The sequence below is a fragment of the Somniosus microcephalus genome, chromosome 1 (assembly GCF_052327205.1).
Source record: "Somniosus microcephalus isolate GS21.2 chromosome 1, FLI_Smic_1.0, whole genome shotgun sequence".
NCBI lineage: Eukaryota > Metazoa > Chordata > Chondrichthyes > Squaliformes > Somniosidae > Somniosus > Somniosus microcephalus.
The window spans coordinates 313923635-313942556 of NC_140987.1; the positions used below are offsets into that span (position 1 = coordinate 313923635).

The 18922-nt window shown below is 48.8% G+C and overlaps 1 protein-coding gene across 1 annotated transcript in view; it reads right to left on the minus strand.

Moving 5' to 3' along the window:
- The window catches only part of slc25a14 (solute carrier family 25 member 14), a 163097-nt gene extending 156483 nt beyond the window's left edge, over positions 1-6614 (minus strand). The window contains 2 exon segments of the mRNA XM_085994069.1: positions 2160-2254; positions 6467-6614. Coding sequence (XP_085850195.1) covers positions 2160-2254; positions 6467-6525 — 154 coding nt within the window. The 5' untranslated portion in view covers positions 6526-6614.
- Between the last annotated feature and the right edge of the window lie 12308 nt (positions 6615-18922).

Below are 18922 nucleotides of genomic sequence, written 5' to 3' on the forward strand. Positions count from 1 at the left end.
ATTCCTGAGTACACTCACTGGGCCCAGTGTTCTCACACTCTCATTCCCGAGTACACTCACTGGGCCCAGTATTCTCACACTCTCATTCCTGAGTACAGTCACTGGGCCCAGTGTTCTCACACTCTCATTCCCGAGTACACTCACTGGGTCCAGTGTTCTCACACTCTCATTCCTGAGAACACTCACTGGGCCCAGTGTTCTCTCACTCTCATCCCCGAGTACACTCACTGGGCCAAGTGTTCGCACACTCTCATTCCCGAGTACACTCACTGGGCCCAGTGTTCTAACACTCTCATTCCCGAGTACACTCACTGGGCCAAGTGTTCGCACACTCTCATCCCAGAGTACACTCACTGGGCCCAGTGTTCTAACACTCTCATTCCTGAGTGCACTCACTGGGCCCAGTGTTCTCACACTCTCATTCCCGAGTACACTCACTGGGCCCAGTGTTCTCACACTCTCATTCCCGAGTACACTCACTGGGCCCTATGTTCTCGCACTCTCATTCCCGAGTACTCTCACTGGGCCCAGTGTTCTCACACTTTCATTCCCGAGTACACTCAGTGGGCCCAGTGTTATCACACTCTCATTCCCGAGAACTCTCACTGGGCCCAGTATTATTACACTCTCATTCCCGAGAACACTCACTGGGCCCAGTGTTATCACACTCTCATTCCCGAGAACACTCACTGGGCCCAGTATTATCACACTCTCATTCCCGAGAACACTCACTGGGCCCAGTATTATCACACTCTCATTCCCGAGAACACTCACTGGGCCCAGTGTTATCACACTCTCATTCCCGAGTACACTCACTGGGCCCAGTGTTATCACACTCTCATTCCCGAGTACACTCACTGGGCCCAGTATTATTACACTCTCATTCCCGAGAACACTCACTGGGCCCAGTGTTATCACACTCTCATTGCCGAGTACACTCACTGGGCCCAGTGTTCTCACACTCTCATCCCCGAGAACACTCACTGGGCCCAGTGTTATCACACTCTCATCCCCGAGAACACTCACTGGGCCCAGTGTTATCACACTCTCATCCCCGAGAACACTCACTGGGCCCAGTGTTATCACACTCTCATTCCCGAGTACACTCACTGGGCCCAGTGTTATCACACTCTCATCCCCGAGAACACTCACTGGGCCCAGTGTTATCACACTCTCATCCCCGAGAACACTCACTGGGCCCAGTGTTATCACACTCTCATTCCCGAGTACACTCACTGGGCCCAGTGTTATCACACTCTCATTCCCGAGTACACTCACTGGGCCCAGTGTTATCACACTCTCATTCCCGAGTACACTCACTGGGCCCAGTGTTCTCACACTCTCATTCCCGAGTACACTCACTGGGCCCAGTGTTCTCACACTCTCATTCCCGAGTACACTCACTGGGCCCAGTGTTCTCACACTCTCATTCCCGAGTACACTCACTGGGCCCAGTGTTATCACACTCTCATCCCCGAGAACACTCACTGGGCCCAGTGTTCTCACACTCTCATTCCCGAGTACACTCACTGGGCCCAGTGTTCTCACACTCTGATTCCCGAGTACACTCACTGGGCCCAGTGTTCTCACACTCTCATTCCCGAGTACACTCACTGGGCCCAGTGTTCTCACACTCTCATTCCCGAGTACACTCACTGGGCCCAGTGTTATCACACTCTCATTCCCGAGTACACTCACTGGGCCCAGTGTTATCACACTCTCATTCCCAAGTACACTCACTGGGCCTAGTAATCTTTTCTTCCAATAAAATACCTGCAGCTGTTCTTTTGAAAAAAAAAGAAAATTAGTTATCTATGTGAATGATAACTTTTTTGCGTCTGAATCCACATAAAATTGAATGCAGTTCCAGATTGCTTGCTGTGGATAACGGGACTGTGTAAAATCAACCAGAGGGGAGGTGCCCAAAACCAGCAGCAGCAAGAAGGGCCAGGTGACTTGGTCTTGTGCAGAAGGTTCTAATGTTTGTGTGCTGAATTCAGGCAAGTCAGATCAGAGAATCACATTCCAAGAGAACCACAAGAGTTCCAATAACTCCAGCTGCCCCGGAACACAGTGGGGGAGTTGTGACGTTGCTGAGTTCCAGTGTACACAAGGATCTGAAAAACAATCACCAAATATTCACCTGAAGTTAAACTAACCTTCGGGGCTGCTTACGAACAAACGCTTCAAACTTTGGTAAGTTCCGATCTTGATGGTGCCATAGGATGCCTGCCGCAACAGAGCTGGGCTAATGCTGAATTGGGAGTTAAAGACATTATTACAGATCAGCCTGTACACCAGCCCCATGTTCAGCATTCTAGGCCATTTCTACACCTGGGGCATCACTGCAGGACTTCCTCTGTCCAACCATCTGCAGCTGCTACAAAAATAACTTTCTCTCCATCCCAAGGTCAGGAGAGAGGCTTTTTTTTTTTACAATTCCACAGTTTTTAGCCTGTTTCTTCATTCCTGTCAAATATCTCCATATTATCAAATCATAAAGAACCAAGAATTCCATCAGCTGCAGCAACTCCTCCATTTTCTTTCAACCTTCCAAGTTTCCTGTTATGCCACCTGCACAGATTGCTCCATACATTAAGCAGCCTGCTGTTAAAGAGATATTAAATAGAATAACAGCAACTTGGACAGTGTGCAGTTTTCGAACAAAAGGTGTTGCTGCCATGTATGGGATAACATCAAGGCCGTCCATTTTTATTAAATGGTATTGTCGTTCTCAATATGCTTTCTGAAGTTTTTAATCTCACACACAGCCTGGCCACTTTAACCAAATAAACAAATTGCATTTATATCGACCTCACACTTCACAGGGGAGTGATCAAACATCGAGCAGAAGGAGGAGCTATTAGGAGGGGTAACTGAGCTTGGTCGAAGAGGAAAGTGAGATTGGAGATGGACCAGCAGTTTGCAAGGACAGAAGAGTCGAGGGTGGGATTTTTGAGGAGGGGGTGATGGCGGCAGTTTTCAAAGAGAGGGGACAGCAGCTCAGAGGGAACCAATTACAATGTCAGCTAGTATAGCGGCCAGGAAGGGAAGTTGGGTGGTCAGCAGTTTAGTGGGAATAGGGTTGAGGGAGCAGGAGGTGGGTCTCATGGATAAGATGTGCTTGGAGAGGGCACGAGGGGAGATAGAAGAGAAACTAGAGAAAGATGTGAGTTCAGGGCTAGGGCAGTGGGAATGTGGCAGAGATAGCTGGTCAGACGGTTTCAATCTTAGTGACTAAGAACATAAGAAATAGGAGCAGGAGTCGGCCATTCGGCCCCTCGAGCCTGCTCCGCCATTCAATAAGATCGACTGATCTTCTACCTCAACTCCACTTTCCTGCACTATCCCCATATCCCTTGATTCCCTTAATATCCAAAAATCTATCGATCTCTGCCTTGAATATACTTAACGACTGAGCCTCCACTGCCCTCTGGGGTAGAGAATTCCAAAGATTCACCACCCTCTGAGTGAAGAAATTTCTCCTCATCTCAGTCCTAAATGGCTGGCCCCTTATTCTGAGACTATGACCCCTGGTTCTAGACTCCTGAGCCAGGGGAAACATCCTCCCAGCATCTACCGTGTCAAGCCCTGTAAGAACTTTGTATGTTTCAATGAGATCACCTCTCATTCTTCTAAACTCTAGAGAATATAGGCCTAGTCTACTCAATCTGTCCTCATAGAACAATCCCCCCATCCCAGGAACCAGTCTGGTGAACCTTCGTTGCACTCCCTCTATGGCAAGTATAGCCTTCCTTCGGTAAGGAGAACAAAACTGTGCACAATACTCCAGGTGTGGTCTCACCAGGGCCCTATATAATTGCAGTTAAGATGTCTTTACTCTTATACTCAAATCCTTTTGTAATAAAGGTCAACATACCATTTGCTTTCTTAATTGCTTGCTGTACCTACATGTTAACTTTCAGTGATTTGTGTACAAGGACACCCAGGTCCCTCTGAACACCAACATTTTCCAAACTCTTATTTAAAAAATACTCTGCTTTTCTAGTTTTCCTACCAAAGTGGATAACTTCACATTTCTCCACATTATATTCCATCTGCCATGTTCTTGCCCACTCTATATCCCCTTGAAGCCTCTTTGCATCCTCCTCATAACTTACATTCCCAACTAGCTTTGAATCAGCAAACTTGGATATATTACATTTGGTCCCCTCATCCAAATCATTGATAGATTGTGAATAGCTGAGGCCCAAGCACTGATCCTTGCGGTACCCCACTAGTTACAGCCTGCCAACCCGAAAATGACCCTTTAATTCTTACTCTCTGTCTTCTGTCCGTTAACCAATCCTCAATCCATGCTAGTAATATTACCCCCAATCCCATGAGCCCTAATTTTGTTTAATAACCTCTTGTGTGGCACCTTATCGAATGCCTTCTGAAACACCACATTCACTGGTTCCCCTTTATCTGCTCTGCTAGTTACAACCTCAAAAAATTCTAACAGATTTGTCAAACATGATTTCCCTTTCATAAATCCATGTTGACTCTGCCCAACCCTATTATTATTTTCTAAGTCCCCTATTACCACATCCTTAATAATAGATTCTAGCATTTTCCCTACTACTGATGTCAGGCTAACTGGTCTGTAGTTCCCCGTTTTCTCTCTCCCTTCTTTCTTAAATAGTGGGATTACATTTGCCACCTTCCAACCCGCAGGAACTGTTCTAGAATCTATGGAATGGGAAAATGACAACCAATGCATCCACTATCTCTACAGCAACTCTTTCAAAACCCTAGGATGTAGGCCATCAGGTCCAGGGGATTTATCGGCTTTCAGTCCCATTAATTTCTCCAGTACTATTTTTTTTACTAATACTAATTTCTTTCAGTTCCTCATTCTCGCTAGACCCTTGGTTCTCCACGAGAAGTCCATGAGCTCCTCGCACTTGTTGGCGGTGAGGGCACAGGGAGTGGGAGAGGGGTTTCAGAAGACAGTTTGTAGTGAAGAGAAGCCGGGGTTATCTTCGCATCCCAGGATGATCCTGGAACAGTGAACAGTTTTGGCCGAGGAGAGCAGGTCCCAATCGTGCTAGATGTGGTTCAGCCAGATCTGGTGATGAATGGTCAAACCAATTGTGTGCCAGATACGTTCAAGTCATCTGCGCCCCTTGAATTTAAGGGAGTGGCGATTAGGGCCATACAAGGGGAAATGACCAGGGTGAGAGAGAGTAATGGTTTTAATGGTGACAAGGGCATCAAAGGTAGAGGTCAATGTGTGACTGAGCAGAAACATTGTGGTGAATGGAGGGCCAAAGGATAGACAGTTGGGAATTTGAAAGTGCAGTTTTGACTTTAGGGAGAATTTTTAACAAGGGACAAAGTGGGGTTGGGAGGGTGAATGAGGATTTGAGTGGAGAGGGATACAAGGAAGCAACCAGAGATGGTCTTATCTGTGATTGAGACAATAGGAGTAAAGAGGCCATGTGAAATGGCAAGGTCGAGGGAGTGGCCGTGAATAAGGGGAGGAAAGTTTATTTGGAAGGAGAGGTTTAGGGTGGACAAGAGGTCAGTGAAATTAGAGGAGAGCAAGGAGAGCCGTGATGCAGGTTGAAATCACAGAGGGTGAGGAACTGCTCAGTGCAGAGGTGGAGGAAAGGGCGGAGGGAGGGACGGATGAAGGATACCTCAGTGAGAACATATGAGTACTGGAGCAGTAGGCCATTCAGCGCCTCGAGGCTGATCCGCCATTCAATTATATCATGGCTGCTCCATATCCCTTGATACTCTTGCCCAATAAAAAATTGTCGATCTCCATTTTGAAAATGCCAATTGACCCCCAGCCTCAACAGCTTTTTGGAGGAAGAGAGTTCCAGGTTTCCACTAGCCTTTGCGTGAAGAAGTGCTTCTTAATTTCATCCCTGAACAGCCTGGCTCTAATTTTAAGGTTATGCTCCCTTGTTCTGGACTCCCCCCACCAGAGGAACTAGTTTCTCCACATCGATCCTATTGAATTCTTTTATCATTTTAAACACTTTGATTAGATCACTCCTTAGTCTTCTAAACTCGAAGGAACACAAAACAAGTTTTTGCAACCTGTCCTCATAACTTAACCCTTTTAGCCCCGGTATTATTCTGGTGAATCTGCGCTGCTCCCCCTCCAAGGCCAATATGTCCTTCCTGAGGTGTGGGGCCCAGAACTGAGCACAGTGTCCAGATGGGGTCACTGTGTTACATGGTATAAAACTCCATACTTATATCAGTATGTGTGTTATATGGTAAAACACTCCCTCCTTGTTATATAATAGACTGTGTGTTACACAGTATAACACTCACTATTTATTATCAATGTTCCCTTTAAGCTGCACTGGTGTGCAGCACTCCAGGGGTCCTGCGCAACCAGCTTTTAAATAGAAAAACTGTGTATGCACCGTATTTTGAACGGGCCTCAGTCTTCTCTTTGATCCAATCTTTCAATCCCATTTAATAAGGTGTGGGTTTAACTTACCCAGAATAAAGAGCCCTCAATCCTTCCTCTTTACATATTCGGAGTAAGGCATGGAACATTCCTCTGTACTTAATCTCCTTGTACCGAGAGTCAATAATCTGACCTTGGACTTGCAGGCGAGTTTTTGTGAGGTCTATTGGAAAAGTGCCTAAGATGAAGGAAAAAACAGCTTTTTACTGCTTAAATAAACTCAAATTCTGCCAAGAAAGAAGATGGGGCATATGGCACTTGCAGGGAACCCTGCCTGTAGCCACAAGAGTCATATAGGGCCACTCCGTCTCACACACTACAAGCTGCAGTATGTTGGACCAGGCATTTTGCAGAGACTTGGAGTGGACTCAACTGAAGTTTCACAGACAGGACGATTAACAAAACTAATCCAATGCAAACTGCTCACTGCAGTGAAGTGTTCAAACCGCAAGACACACACATTAAAAATCAGTGAGACAAGGTAAGGAGAGCCAGGGAATCATGTCTATCCAAGGGGTAATACAGCTGTGGGATATGTGTTGGTGTAGGGGTTACGGGGATCGGGTGGGATATGTGTCGGTGCAGGCTCGATGGGCCGAAATGGCCTCTATCAGCACTGTGGGGTTTCTGTGATTCTGTGATATGTTGGCAGGGTAATGCAGTGAAGCACAGTATAAACAGGGTCAAGGGACAAGTAGACAGAAGGGACTGAGGGGTCTGGGGAGGTCAGTAGATGGGGCTAGCCTATCATAACATTCTTGTGCTCTAATGCATTTTTATTTAAGGTTAATGAACTACAACTGTATATTGTGACCAAGTGAAAATGCTTATGTCAACAGGCATGTTCACGCTGATCTGTGCTGCTGTTTCAGTCAGCAATGTCAAAAATTCTCAGAATAAAGCTGGACAGGACAGATTGTTTCTGAATTTATGGAACTAAAGTAAAAACAGCATTGAGAGAAGTACAAATGTCACCGTTCCAATTCTGTTAGTCTGTCAACCACAAGGAACCACAAGGAACTCTGCGTAAAGGGCATGCATCACCTTTTGCGATTCGTACCGAGTTGACCAAATAGTGTGTTCTGGTGTAAGTTATACGTCTCTTGATATACAGGGGCACACATTTCTGACCAGACAGAGCTGCTGAGCCAATTTGTGACTAAATGTGATCGGCTTTCCCAAAAGGAAATGACCTAGCCATTGAAATGGTTAATAACAACAGAAAATGCTGGAAAAACTCAGCAGGCCAGGCAACATCCGTGGAGAGAGAGTTAGAGTCAACGTTTCGGGTCGAAACCCTTCTACAGAACTGAGAGAAAAGGCAGGAAATGAAACAAAAGGCAGTTTGGGGGAGGGGCTGAAAGAAGAGACATTAAGAGATATTCAAGGTGAGACGAGATGGTAATAGGACCGGTAAAGAAACAGACGATGGCTCTGGATGAAGTGTGCGATGTGTTGGCAGAGTGAGAGACTGCTGCCATGTGGGAGAGAGAGAAAGGAAAAGGCACAAACCAAAGGTGTGGATTAAAAATAATAGGGGCCGAAGTTATGATCTGAAGTTGTTGAACTCGATATTGAGTCCGGAAGGCTATAAAGTGCCTAATCGGAAGATGAGGTGCTGTTCCTCGAGTTTATGGTGAGCTTCCGCGGAACAATGCAGGAGGCCGCAGACGGTGAGGTCTGAGTGGGAATGGAACGGTGAATTACAATGACAGGCGACCGGAAGCTCGGGGTCACCCTTACAGACTGAACGGAAGTGTTCCGCAAAGCGGTCACCCAATCTGCGTTTGGTCTCCCCAATGTAGAACAGAAATGGTTATCTGTATCAGTTTGAGACAATGGTGGGTCGTTGGCACATTTGAACACTTCCTAGAGATGGTCACACCTCGAATGTAGGATTGGTTTCATTCACTGAGCACAGCAGGCAGCCTAGCTGATCAGATAATGCAGCTGTTGCGGCAGCCACACCAAGGAGGAAGGTGTCAGGGCTGACAGGGAGGATGTTTCCCCTGGCTGGGGGGTCTAGAATGAGGGGTCATAGTCTCAGGATACAGGGTAGGACATTTAGGACTGAGATGAGGAGAAATTTCTTCACTCAGAGGATGGTGAACCTGTGGAATTCTCTACCACAGAAGGCTGTGGAGGCCAAGTCACTGATTATATTAAGAAGGAGCTAGATAGATTTCTAGACACAAAAGGCATCAAGGGATATGGGAAGAGAGCGGCAATATGGTATTGAGATAGAGGATCAGCCATGATCATATTGAATGACGGAGCAGGCTCGAAGGGCCGAATAGCCTACTCCTGCTCCTATTTTTCTATGTCAGTTTTGATTGGCAGCTTTTAATGGGGGAGGGACAGAGATTATTTTTTGGCTCTCTCTTTCTCCCTGTGGGTGAAGACTGTCAATCTGCAATAATACTGAAACAGAAGAGGACTCTTGATCAGTGAGTGCTAGTCAGTTCAATGATACTTGCTAATAAAGTGAAGGTATCAGGAGCAAAATTTGCTTTTTTTAATGTTATGAGGAGTGATATGAAAGATAAAACTTGCTGTACCAATGGAAGACGATTCAATTGTGTATTCATGAAAAATAAATCTATTTGTTGGTTTACACTTGGCCTCATCTCACTCTAGTCCTTTCAGTCCATCACCTGGTCTTTAAGACAAATGCAGGCAATAAAAGTATACCCCTGATCATGGGGGATGTGGCCTCCTCTTACAGGGTAACTGCTGATCTTGAAACTCTCAGAATATCTATTGCAGACCCCAAATTTAAAACAGTGCATTTTTACTGCAAAAATAGCATCAGCGTGAGACAATGAGTGTACGTGGAGTTGGGTCATGCCGGGCTGTAGAGCCCAAGTGGGAGAAGAGGCATGGGGTATAATTCCTGTGCAGTGAAAACATGCCAGCTCACAGTCTGAAAGCAAGCAGCTTTACAAGTCATCAAGTGCACAGCTCCCCCGCAGACAGGCAATATAAACAAGGCAACTGAGTTTTGTTAATCACTCTCAGGGTTTGGGCGTTCCTGGCTATCCCTCGTTATCCTCCTTCTTGAACGGCTGCAGTCTGTGTGGTGAAGACAATCCCACAGTGCTGTTACGGAGGGAGTTTCAGGATTTTGACCCAACGATAAAGAAGGGACAATGAAGGAATGGCGATATATGTCCAAGCTAAGACGGTGTGTGACATGGAGGAGAAGCTGGTGGCGTTCCCTTGTATCAATGCACGTTTAGGGTCTAACCCAAGGGAAAGGGAGTATACAGGTTTTATTTGGGGTTTTTAATGCTATCAGTTGTGGTGTCAGGAGAACATTGCTTAGTTTCTGGTTCTTCCTCGCAATGTGCCACTAGCCCACTCATCACATTTTGCAGATCTAACGAAACTAAGTATGTGGGACTGTGCCAAGGGTGCAGGATCTGTGCCCATGAAAATCTCACAATGCAGCCAGCAATCGATGACACCAAGGGACGACTGTCAAAATAAAGTATTCATCAGCAGTTAGCTCCTGTGGGTCTGTGCTCAATTCACTGGCCTCAGTATCTTTAGGCTGGATAGGGGGTGGGGGGGGGGGGGGGAGGAAGAATCAGCCAGGACTCATGGTGCTCCTCACGATCCACTGACGCATGTTGGGAGTGTGTATGTGGGCCTTCAGTGAGGGCAGGATCAGAATCACACTCCGTCGATGCTACACACACTCGCTTTCTCAGATCTTACATAAAGGCAATGACCAGTGAGCAACTGTAAACATGGGGGCAGGTGGAGAGAGAACGCCAGATAAAAAAAACCACACACTTACCAAACTCAGCAGTGACAGAAGCCAAGCCGCCATAGACAAAAGGTTTCCAGTTAGGTTAGACATCTCCCAGCCTTCACCGCTTCTATACATTGAAAAAGAGCAAAGGCACACAATGCACATCAAACAATAATACATTCAGCTCAGTTAATTCTTAGTCTATTAAATAGAGACATGGCAGGGCAGCTCAGTCCCGTGGAGTGCACATCCTGTGCCATGTGGGATGTCCTGGACGTTTTGCGTAGCCTGGACAACCACATGTGCAGGAAGTGTCACCAGCTACGACAGCTCGAGATCCGTGTTTCAGAGCTTGAGCGGCGTCATCCACGAGGCTGAGAGTTACGTGGATAGCACGTTTCTGGAGGTGGTCACCCCGCAGCTTAAGAGTGTGCAGGCAGAGAGAGAATGGGTGACCGCCAGACAGAAGAGGAGGACCAGGCAGGTAGTGCAGGAGTCTCCGCAGTGCATCTCGCTCTCCAACCAGTATTCTGTTCTGAGTATTGGTGAGGGCGATGGTTCCTCTGGGGAGTGCAGCCAGAGACAAGTCCACGGCACCGCAGGTGGCTCAGCTGCACGGGAGAGGAGGAAAGGGAGTGCAAGTGCAATAGTGGTAGGGGTTTCGATAGTTAGGGGAGCAGACAGGCGTTTCTGCGGCCGCAGACGTGACTCCAGGATGGTATGTTGCCTTCCTGGTGCCAGGGTCAAGGAAGTTACTGAGTGGCTGCAGGACACTCAGAGGGGAGGGTGAACAGCCAGAGGTCATGGTCCATATTGGTACCAACGACATAGGCAGAAAGAGAGATGAGGTCCTGCAGGCAGAGGTTAGGGAGCTAGGAGAGAGATTAAAAAACAGGACCTCAAAGGTAGTAATCTCTGGATTACTCCCGGTGCCACGTGCTAGTGAGTACAGGAATAGGAGGATAGAGCAGATGAATGTGTGGCTGGAGAGATGGTGCAGGAGGGGGGGCTTTAGATTCCTGAGGCATTGGGACCGTTTCTGGGGAAGGTGGAATCTGTACAAGCCGGATGGGTTACACCTCAACAGAGCCGGGACCAATATTCTCGCGGGAAGGTTTACTAGTGCTGCTGGGGCGGGATTAAACTAGCTTGGCAGGGGGATGGGCACCAGCATATAGGAGTAGAAAAGTAGAATAAGGTGCATAAAAGAGTGAGTGGGTTGGATAGTACTAGAGAAGAAAGTAGTACTAGAGGAGGAGGTAGTACCATATTAGATAGGAGCAGATTAAGAAAGATTATGAAAACTTCAAAAATGGGTTTAGAGTGCATAGAATCAAAGAATCCCACTTCCCAGCTCTTGGTCCGTAGCCCTGCAGGTTACAACATCTCAAGTGCACATCCAAGTACTTTTTAAATGTGGTTAGGATTCCTGCCTCTACCACCCTTTCAGGCAATGAGTTCCAGGCCCCCACAACCATCTGGGTGAAGACATTTCCCCTCAAACCCTTCCCCCAATTACTTTAAATCTGTGCCCCCTGGTTTTTGACCCCTCTGCTAAGGAAAATAGGTCCTTTCTATCCACTTTATCTATGCCCCACATAATTTTATACACCTCAATATACCCCTCAGCCTCCGCTGTTCCAAGGAAAACAGACCCAGCCTATCCAGTCTTTCCTCATAGCTAAGATTCTCTACTCCCGGCAACATCCTTGTAAATCTCCACTGTATCCTCTCTAGTGCAATCACATCTTTCCTGTAATGTGGTGACCAGAACTGCATGCAGTATTCTAGCTGAGGCCTAACTAGTGTTTTATACAGTTGAAGCATAACCACCCTGCTCTTGTTTTCTATGCCACGGCTAATAAAGGCAAGCATTCCGTATACCTTCTTAACCACCTTATCTACCTGGCCTGCTACCTGGGTCAAGTGTTCTCACACTCTCATTCCTGATCACACTCACTGGGCCAAGTATTCTTACACACTCATTCCTGATCACACTTACTGGGCCAAGTGTTCTGACACTCTCATTCCTGATCACACTCACTGGGTCAAGTGTTCTTACACACTCATTCCTGATCACACTCAATGGGTCAAGTGTTCTTACACTCTCATTCCTGATCACACTCACTGGGCCAAGTGTTCTTACACTCTCATTCCTGATCACACTCACTGGGCCAAGTGTTCTCGCACACTCATTCCTGATCACACTCACTGGGCCAAGTGTTCTCGCACTCTCATTCCTGATCACACTCACTGGGCCAAGTGTTCTCGCACTCTCATTCCTGATCACACTCACTGGGCCAAGTGTTCTCGCACTCTCATTCCTGATCACACTCACTGGGCCAAGTGTTCTCGCACTCTCATTCCTGATCACACTCACTGGGCCAAGTGTTCTCGCACTCTCATTCCTGATCACACTCACTGGGCCAAGTGATCTCGCACTCTCATTCCTGATCACACTCACTGGGCCAAGTGTTCTCGCACTCTCATTCCTGATCACACTCACTGGGCCAAGTGTTCTCGCACTCTCATTCCTGATCACACTCACTGGGCCAAGTGTTCTCGCACTCTCATTCCTGATCACACTCACTGGGCCAAGTGTTCTCGCACTCTCATTCCGGATCACACTCACTGGGCCAAGTGTTCTCGCGCTCTCATTCCTGATCACACTCACTGGGCCAAGTGTTCTCGCGCTCTCATTCCTGATCACACTCACTGGGCCAAGTGTTCTCGCACTCTCATTCCGGATCACACTCACTGGGCCAAGTGTTCTCGCACTCTCATTCCGGATCACACTCACTGGGCCAAGTGGTCTCGCGCTCTCATTCCGGATCACACTCACTGGGCCAAGTCTTCTCGCGCTCTCATTCCTGATCACACTCACTGGGCCAAGTGTTCTCGCGCTCTCATTCCTGATCACACTCACTGGGCCAAGTGTTCTCGCGCTCTCATTCCTGATCACACTCACTGGGCCAAGTGTTCTCGCGCTCTCGTTCCTGATCACACTCACTGGGCCAAGTGTTCTCGCGCTCTCATTCCGGATCACACTCACTGGGCCAAGTTTTCTCGCGCTCTCATTCCTGATCACACTCACTGGGCCAAGTGTTCTCGCACTCTCATTCCTGATCACACTCACTGGGCCAAGTGTTCTCGCACTCTCATTCCTGATCACACTCACTGGGCCAAGTGTTCTCGCACTCTCATTCCTGATCACACTCGCTGGGCCAAGTGTTCTCGCACTCTCATTCCTGATCACACTCGCTGGGCCAAGTGTTCTCGCACTCTCATCCCTGATCACACTCACTGGGCCAAGTGTTCTCGCACTCTCATCCCTGATCACACTCACTGGGCCAAGTGTTCTCGCACTCTCATCCCTGATCACACTCACTGGGCCAAGTGTTCTCGCACTCTCATCCCTGATCACACTCACTGGGCCAAGTGTTCTCGCACTCTCATCCCTGATCACACTCACTGGGCCAAGTGTTCTCGCACTCTCATCCCTGATCACACTCACTGGGCCAAGTGTTCTCGCACTCTCATTCCTGATCACACTCACTGGGCCAAGTGTACTCGCACTCTCATTCCTGATCACACTCACTGGGCCAAGTGTTCTCGCACTCTCATTCCTGATCACACTCACTGGGCCAAGTGTTCTCGCACTCTCATTCCTGATCACACTCACTGGGCCAAGTGTTCTCGCACTCTCATTCTTGATCACACTCACTGGGCCAAGTGTTCTCGCACTCTCATTCCTGATCACACTCACTGGGCCAAGTGTTCTCGCACTCTCATTCCTGATCACACTCACTGGGCCAAGTGTTCTCGCACTCTCATTCCTGATCACACTCACTGGGCCAAGTGTTCTCGCACACTCATTCCTGATCACACTCACTGGGCCAAGTGTTCTCGCACTCTCATTCCTGATCACACTCACTGGGCCAAGTGTTCTCGCACTCTCATTGCTGATCACACTCACTGGGCCAAGTGTTCTCGCACTCTCATTCCTGATCACACTCACTGGGCCAAGTGTTCTCGCACTCTCATTCCTGATCACACTCACTGGGCCAAGTGTTCTCGCACTCTCATTCCTGATCACACTCACTGGGCCAAGTGTTCTCGCACTCTCATTCCTGATCACACTCACTGGGCCAAGTGTTCTCGCACTCTCATTCCTGATCACACTCACTGGGCCAAGTGTTCTCGCACTCTCATTCCTGATCACACTCACTGGGCCAAGTGTTCTCGCACTCTCATTCCTGATCACACTCACTGGGCCAAGTGTTCTCGCACTCTCATTCCTGATCACACTCACTGGGCCAAGTGTTCTCGCACTCTCATTCCTGATCACACTCACTGGGCCAAGTGTTCTCGCACTCTCATTCCTGATCACACTCACTGGGCCAAGTGTTCTCGCACTCTCATTCCTGATCACACTCACTGGGCCAAGTGTTCTCGCACTCTCATTCCTGATCACACTCACTGGGCCAAGTGTTCTCGCACTCTCATTCCTGATCACACTCACTGGGCCAAGTGTTCTCGCACTCTCATTCCTGATCACACTCACTGGGCCAAGTGTTCTCGCACTCTCATTCCTGATCACACTCACTGGGCCAAGTGTTCTCGCACTCTCATTCCTGATCACACTCACTGGGCCAAGTGTTCTCGCACTCTCATTCCTGATCACACTCACTGGGTCAAGTGTTCTCGCACTCTCATTCCTGATCACACTCACTGGGCCAAGTGTTCTCGCACTCTCATTCCTGATCACACTCACTGGGCCAAGTGTTCTCGCACTCTCATTCCAGATCACACTCACTGGGCCAAGTGTTCTCGCACTCTCATTCCTGATCACACTCACTGGGCCAAGTGTTCTCGCACTCTCATTCCTGATCACACTCACTGGGCCAAGTGTTCTCGCACTCTCATTCCTGATCACACTCACTGGGCCAAGTGTCCTCGCACTCTCATTCCTGATCACACTCACTGGGCAAAGTGTCCTCGCACTCTCATTCCTGAGCACACTCACTGGGCCAAGTGTCCTCGCACTCTCATTCCTGATGACACTCACTGGGCCAAGTGTTCTCGCACTCTCATTCCTGATCACACTCACTGGGCCAAGTGTTCTCGCACTCTCATTCCTGATCACACTCACTGGGCCAAGTGTTCTCGCACTCTCATTCCTGATCACACTCACTGGGCCAAGTGTTCTCGCACTCTCATTCCTGATCACACTCACTGGGCCAAGTGTTCTCGCACTCTCATTCCTGATCACACTCACTGGGCCAAGTGTACTCGCACTCTCATTCCTGATCACACTCACTGGGCCAAGTGTTCTCGCACTCTCATTCCTGATCACACTCACTGGGTCAAGTGTTCTAGCACTCTCATTCCTGATCACACTCACTGGGTCAAGTGTTCTCGCACTCTCATTCCTGATCACACTCACTGGGCCAAGTGTTCTCGCTCTCTCATTCCTGATCACACTCACTGGGCCAAGTGTTCTCGCACTCTCATTCCTGATCACACTCACTGGGCCAAGTGTTCTCGCACTCTCATTCCTGATCACACTCACTGGGCCAAGTGTTCTCGCACTCTCATTCCTGATCACACTCACTGGGCAAAGTGTTCTCGCACTCTCATTCCTGAGCACACTCACTGGGCCAAGTGTTCTCGCACTCTCATTCCTGATCACACTCACTGGGCCAAGTGTTCTCGCACTCTCATTCCTGATCACACTCACTGGGCCAAGTGTTCTCGCACTCTCATTCCTGATCACACTCACTGGGCCAAGTGTTCTCGCACTCTCATTCCTGATCACACTCACTGGGCCAAGTGTTCTCGCACTCTCATTCCTGATCACACTCACTGGGCCAAGTGTTCTCGCACTCTCATTCCTGATCACACTCACTGGGCCAAGTGTCCTCGCACTCTCATTCCTGATCACACTCACTGGGCAAAGTGTCCTCGCACTCTCATTCCTGAGCACACTCACTGGGCCAAGTGTCCTCGCACTCTCATTCCTGATCACACTCACTGGGCCAAGTGTTCTCGCACTCTCATTCCTGATCACACTCACTGGGCCAAGTGTTCTCGCACTCTCATTCCTGATCACACTCACTGGGCCAAGTGTTCTCGCACTCTCATTCCTGATCACACTCACTGGGCCAAGTGTTCTCGCAATCTCATTCCTGATCACACTCACTGGGCCAAGTGTTCTCGCACTCTCATTCCTGATCACACTCACTGGCCCAAGTGTTCTCGCACTCTCATTCCTGATCACACTCACTGGGCCAAGTGTTCTCGCAGTCTCATTCCTGATCACACTCACTGGGCCAAGTATTCTCGCACTCTCATTCCTGATCACACTCACTGGGCCAAGTGTTCTCGCACTCTCATTCCTGATCACACTCACTGGGCCAAGTGTTCTCGCACTCTCATTCCTGATCACACTCACTGGGCCAAGTGTTCTCGCACTCTCATTCCTGATCACACTCACTGGGCCAAGTGTTCTCGCACTCTCATTCCTGATCACACTCACTGGGCCAAGTGTTCTCGCACTCTCATTCCTGATCACACTCACTGGGCCAAGTGTTCTCGCACTCTCATTCCTGATCACACTCACTGGGCCAAGTGTTCTCGCACTCTCATTCCTGATCACACTCACTGGGCCAAGTGTTCTCGCACTCTCATTCCTGATCACACTCACTGGGCCAAGTGTTCTCGCACTCTCATTCCTGATCACACTCACTGGGCCAAGTGTTCTCGCACCCTCATTCCTGATCACACTCACTGGGCCAAGTGTTCTCGCACTCTCATTCCTGATCACACTCACTGGGCCAAGTGTTCTCGCACGCTCATTCCTGATCACACTCACTGGGCCAAGTGTTCTCGCACACTCATTCCTGATCACACTCACTGCGCCAACGGTTCTCTCACTCTCATTCCTGATCACACCCACTGGGTCAAGTGTTCTCACACACTCATTCCTGATCACACTCACTGGGCCAAGTGTGTTCTCACTCTCATTCCTGATCACACTCACTGGGCCAAGTGTTCTTACACACTCATTCCTGATCACACTCACTGGTCCAAGTGTTCGTACACTCTCATTCCTGATCACACTCACTGGATCAAGTGTTCTTACACACTCATTCCTGATCACACTCACTGGGCCAAGTGTTCTCTCACTCTCATTCCTGATCACACTCACTGGGCCAAGTGTTCTCACACTCTCATTCCTGATCACACTCACTGGGTCAAGTGTTCTTACACTCTCATTCCTGATCACACTCACTGGGTCAAGTGTTCTTACACTCTTATTCCTGATCACACTCACTGGGTCAAGTGTTCTTACACTCTCATTCCTGATCACACTCACTGCGCCAAGTGTTGTCACACTCTCATTCCTGATCACACTCACTGCGCCAAGTGTTCTCACACTCTCATTCCTGATCACACTCACTGGGTCAAGTGTTCTCATACACTCATTCCTGATCACACTCACTGGTCCAAGTGTTCTCGCACTCTCATTCCTGATCACACTCACTGGGCCAAGTGTTCTCGCACTCTCATTCCTGATCACACTCACTGGCCCAAGTGTTCTCGCACTCTCATTCCTGATCACACTCACTGGCCCAAGTGTTCTCGCACTCTCATTCCTGATCACACTCACTGGCCCAAGTGTTCTCGCACTCTCATTCCTGATCACACTCACTGGGCCAAGTGTTCTCGCACTCTCATTCCTGATCACACTCACTGGGCCAAGTGTTCTCGCACTCTCATTCCTGATCACACTCACTGGGCCAAGTGTTCTCGCACTCTCATTCCGGATCACACTCACTGGGCCAAGTGTTCTCGCACTCTCATTCCGGATCACACTCACTGGGCCAAGTGTTCTCGCACTCTCATTCCTGATCACACTCACTGGGCCAAGTGTTCTCGCACTCTCATTCCTGATCACACTCACTGGGCCAAGTGTTCTCGCACTCTCATTCCTGATCACACTCACTGGGCCAAGTGTTCTCGCACTCTCATTCCTGATCACACTCACTGGGCCAAGTGTTCTCGCACTCTCATTCCTGATCACACTCACTGGGCCAAGTGTTCTCGCACTCTCATTCCTGATCACACTCACTGGGTCAAGTGTTCTCGCACTCTCATTCCTGATCACACTCACTGGGCCAAGTGTTCTCGCACTCTCATTCCTGATCACACTCACTGGGCCAAGTGTTCTCGCACTCTCATTCCTGATCACACTCACTGGGCCAAGTGTTCTCGCACTCTCATTCCTGATCACACTCACTGGGCCAAGTGTTCTCGCACTCTCATTCCTGATCACACTCACTGGGCCAAGTGTTCTCGCACTCTCATTCCTGATCACACTCACTGGGCCAAGTGTTCTCGCACTCTCATTCCTGATCACACTCACTGGGCCAAGTGTTCTCGCACTCTCATTCCTGATCACACTCACTGGGCCAAGTGTTCTCGCACTCTCATTCCTGATCACACTCACTGGGCCAAGTGTTCTCGCACTCTCATTCCTGATCACACTCACTGGGCCAAGTGTTCTCGCACTCTCATTCCTGATCACACTCACTGGGCCAAGTGTTCTCGCACTCTCATTCCTGATCACACTCACTGGGCCAAGTGTTCTCGCACTCTCATTCCTGATCACACTCACTGGGCCAAGTGTTCTCGCACTCTCATTCCTGATCACACTCACTGGGCCA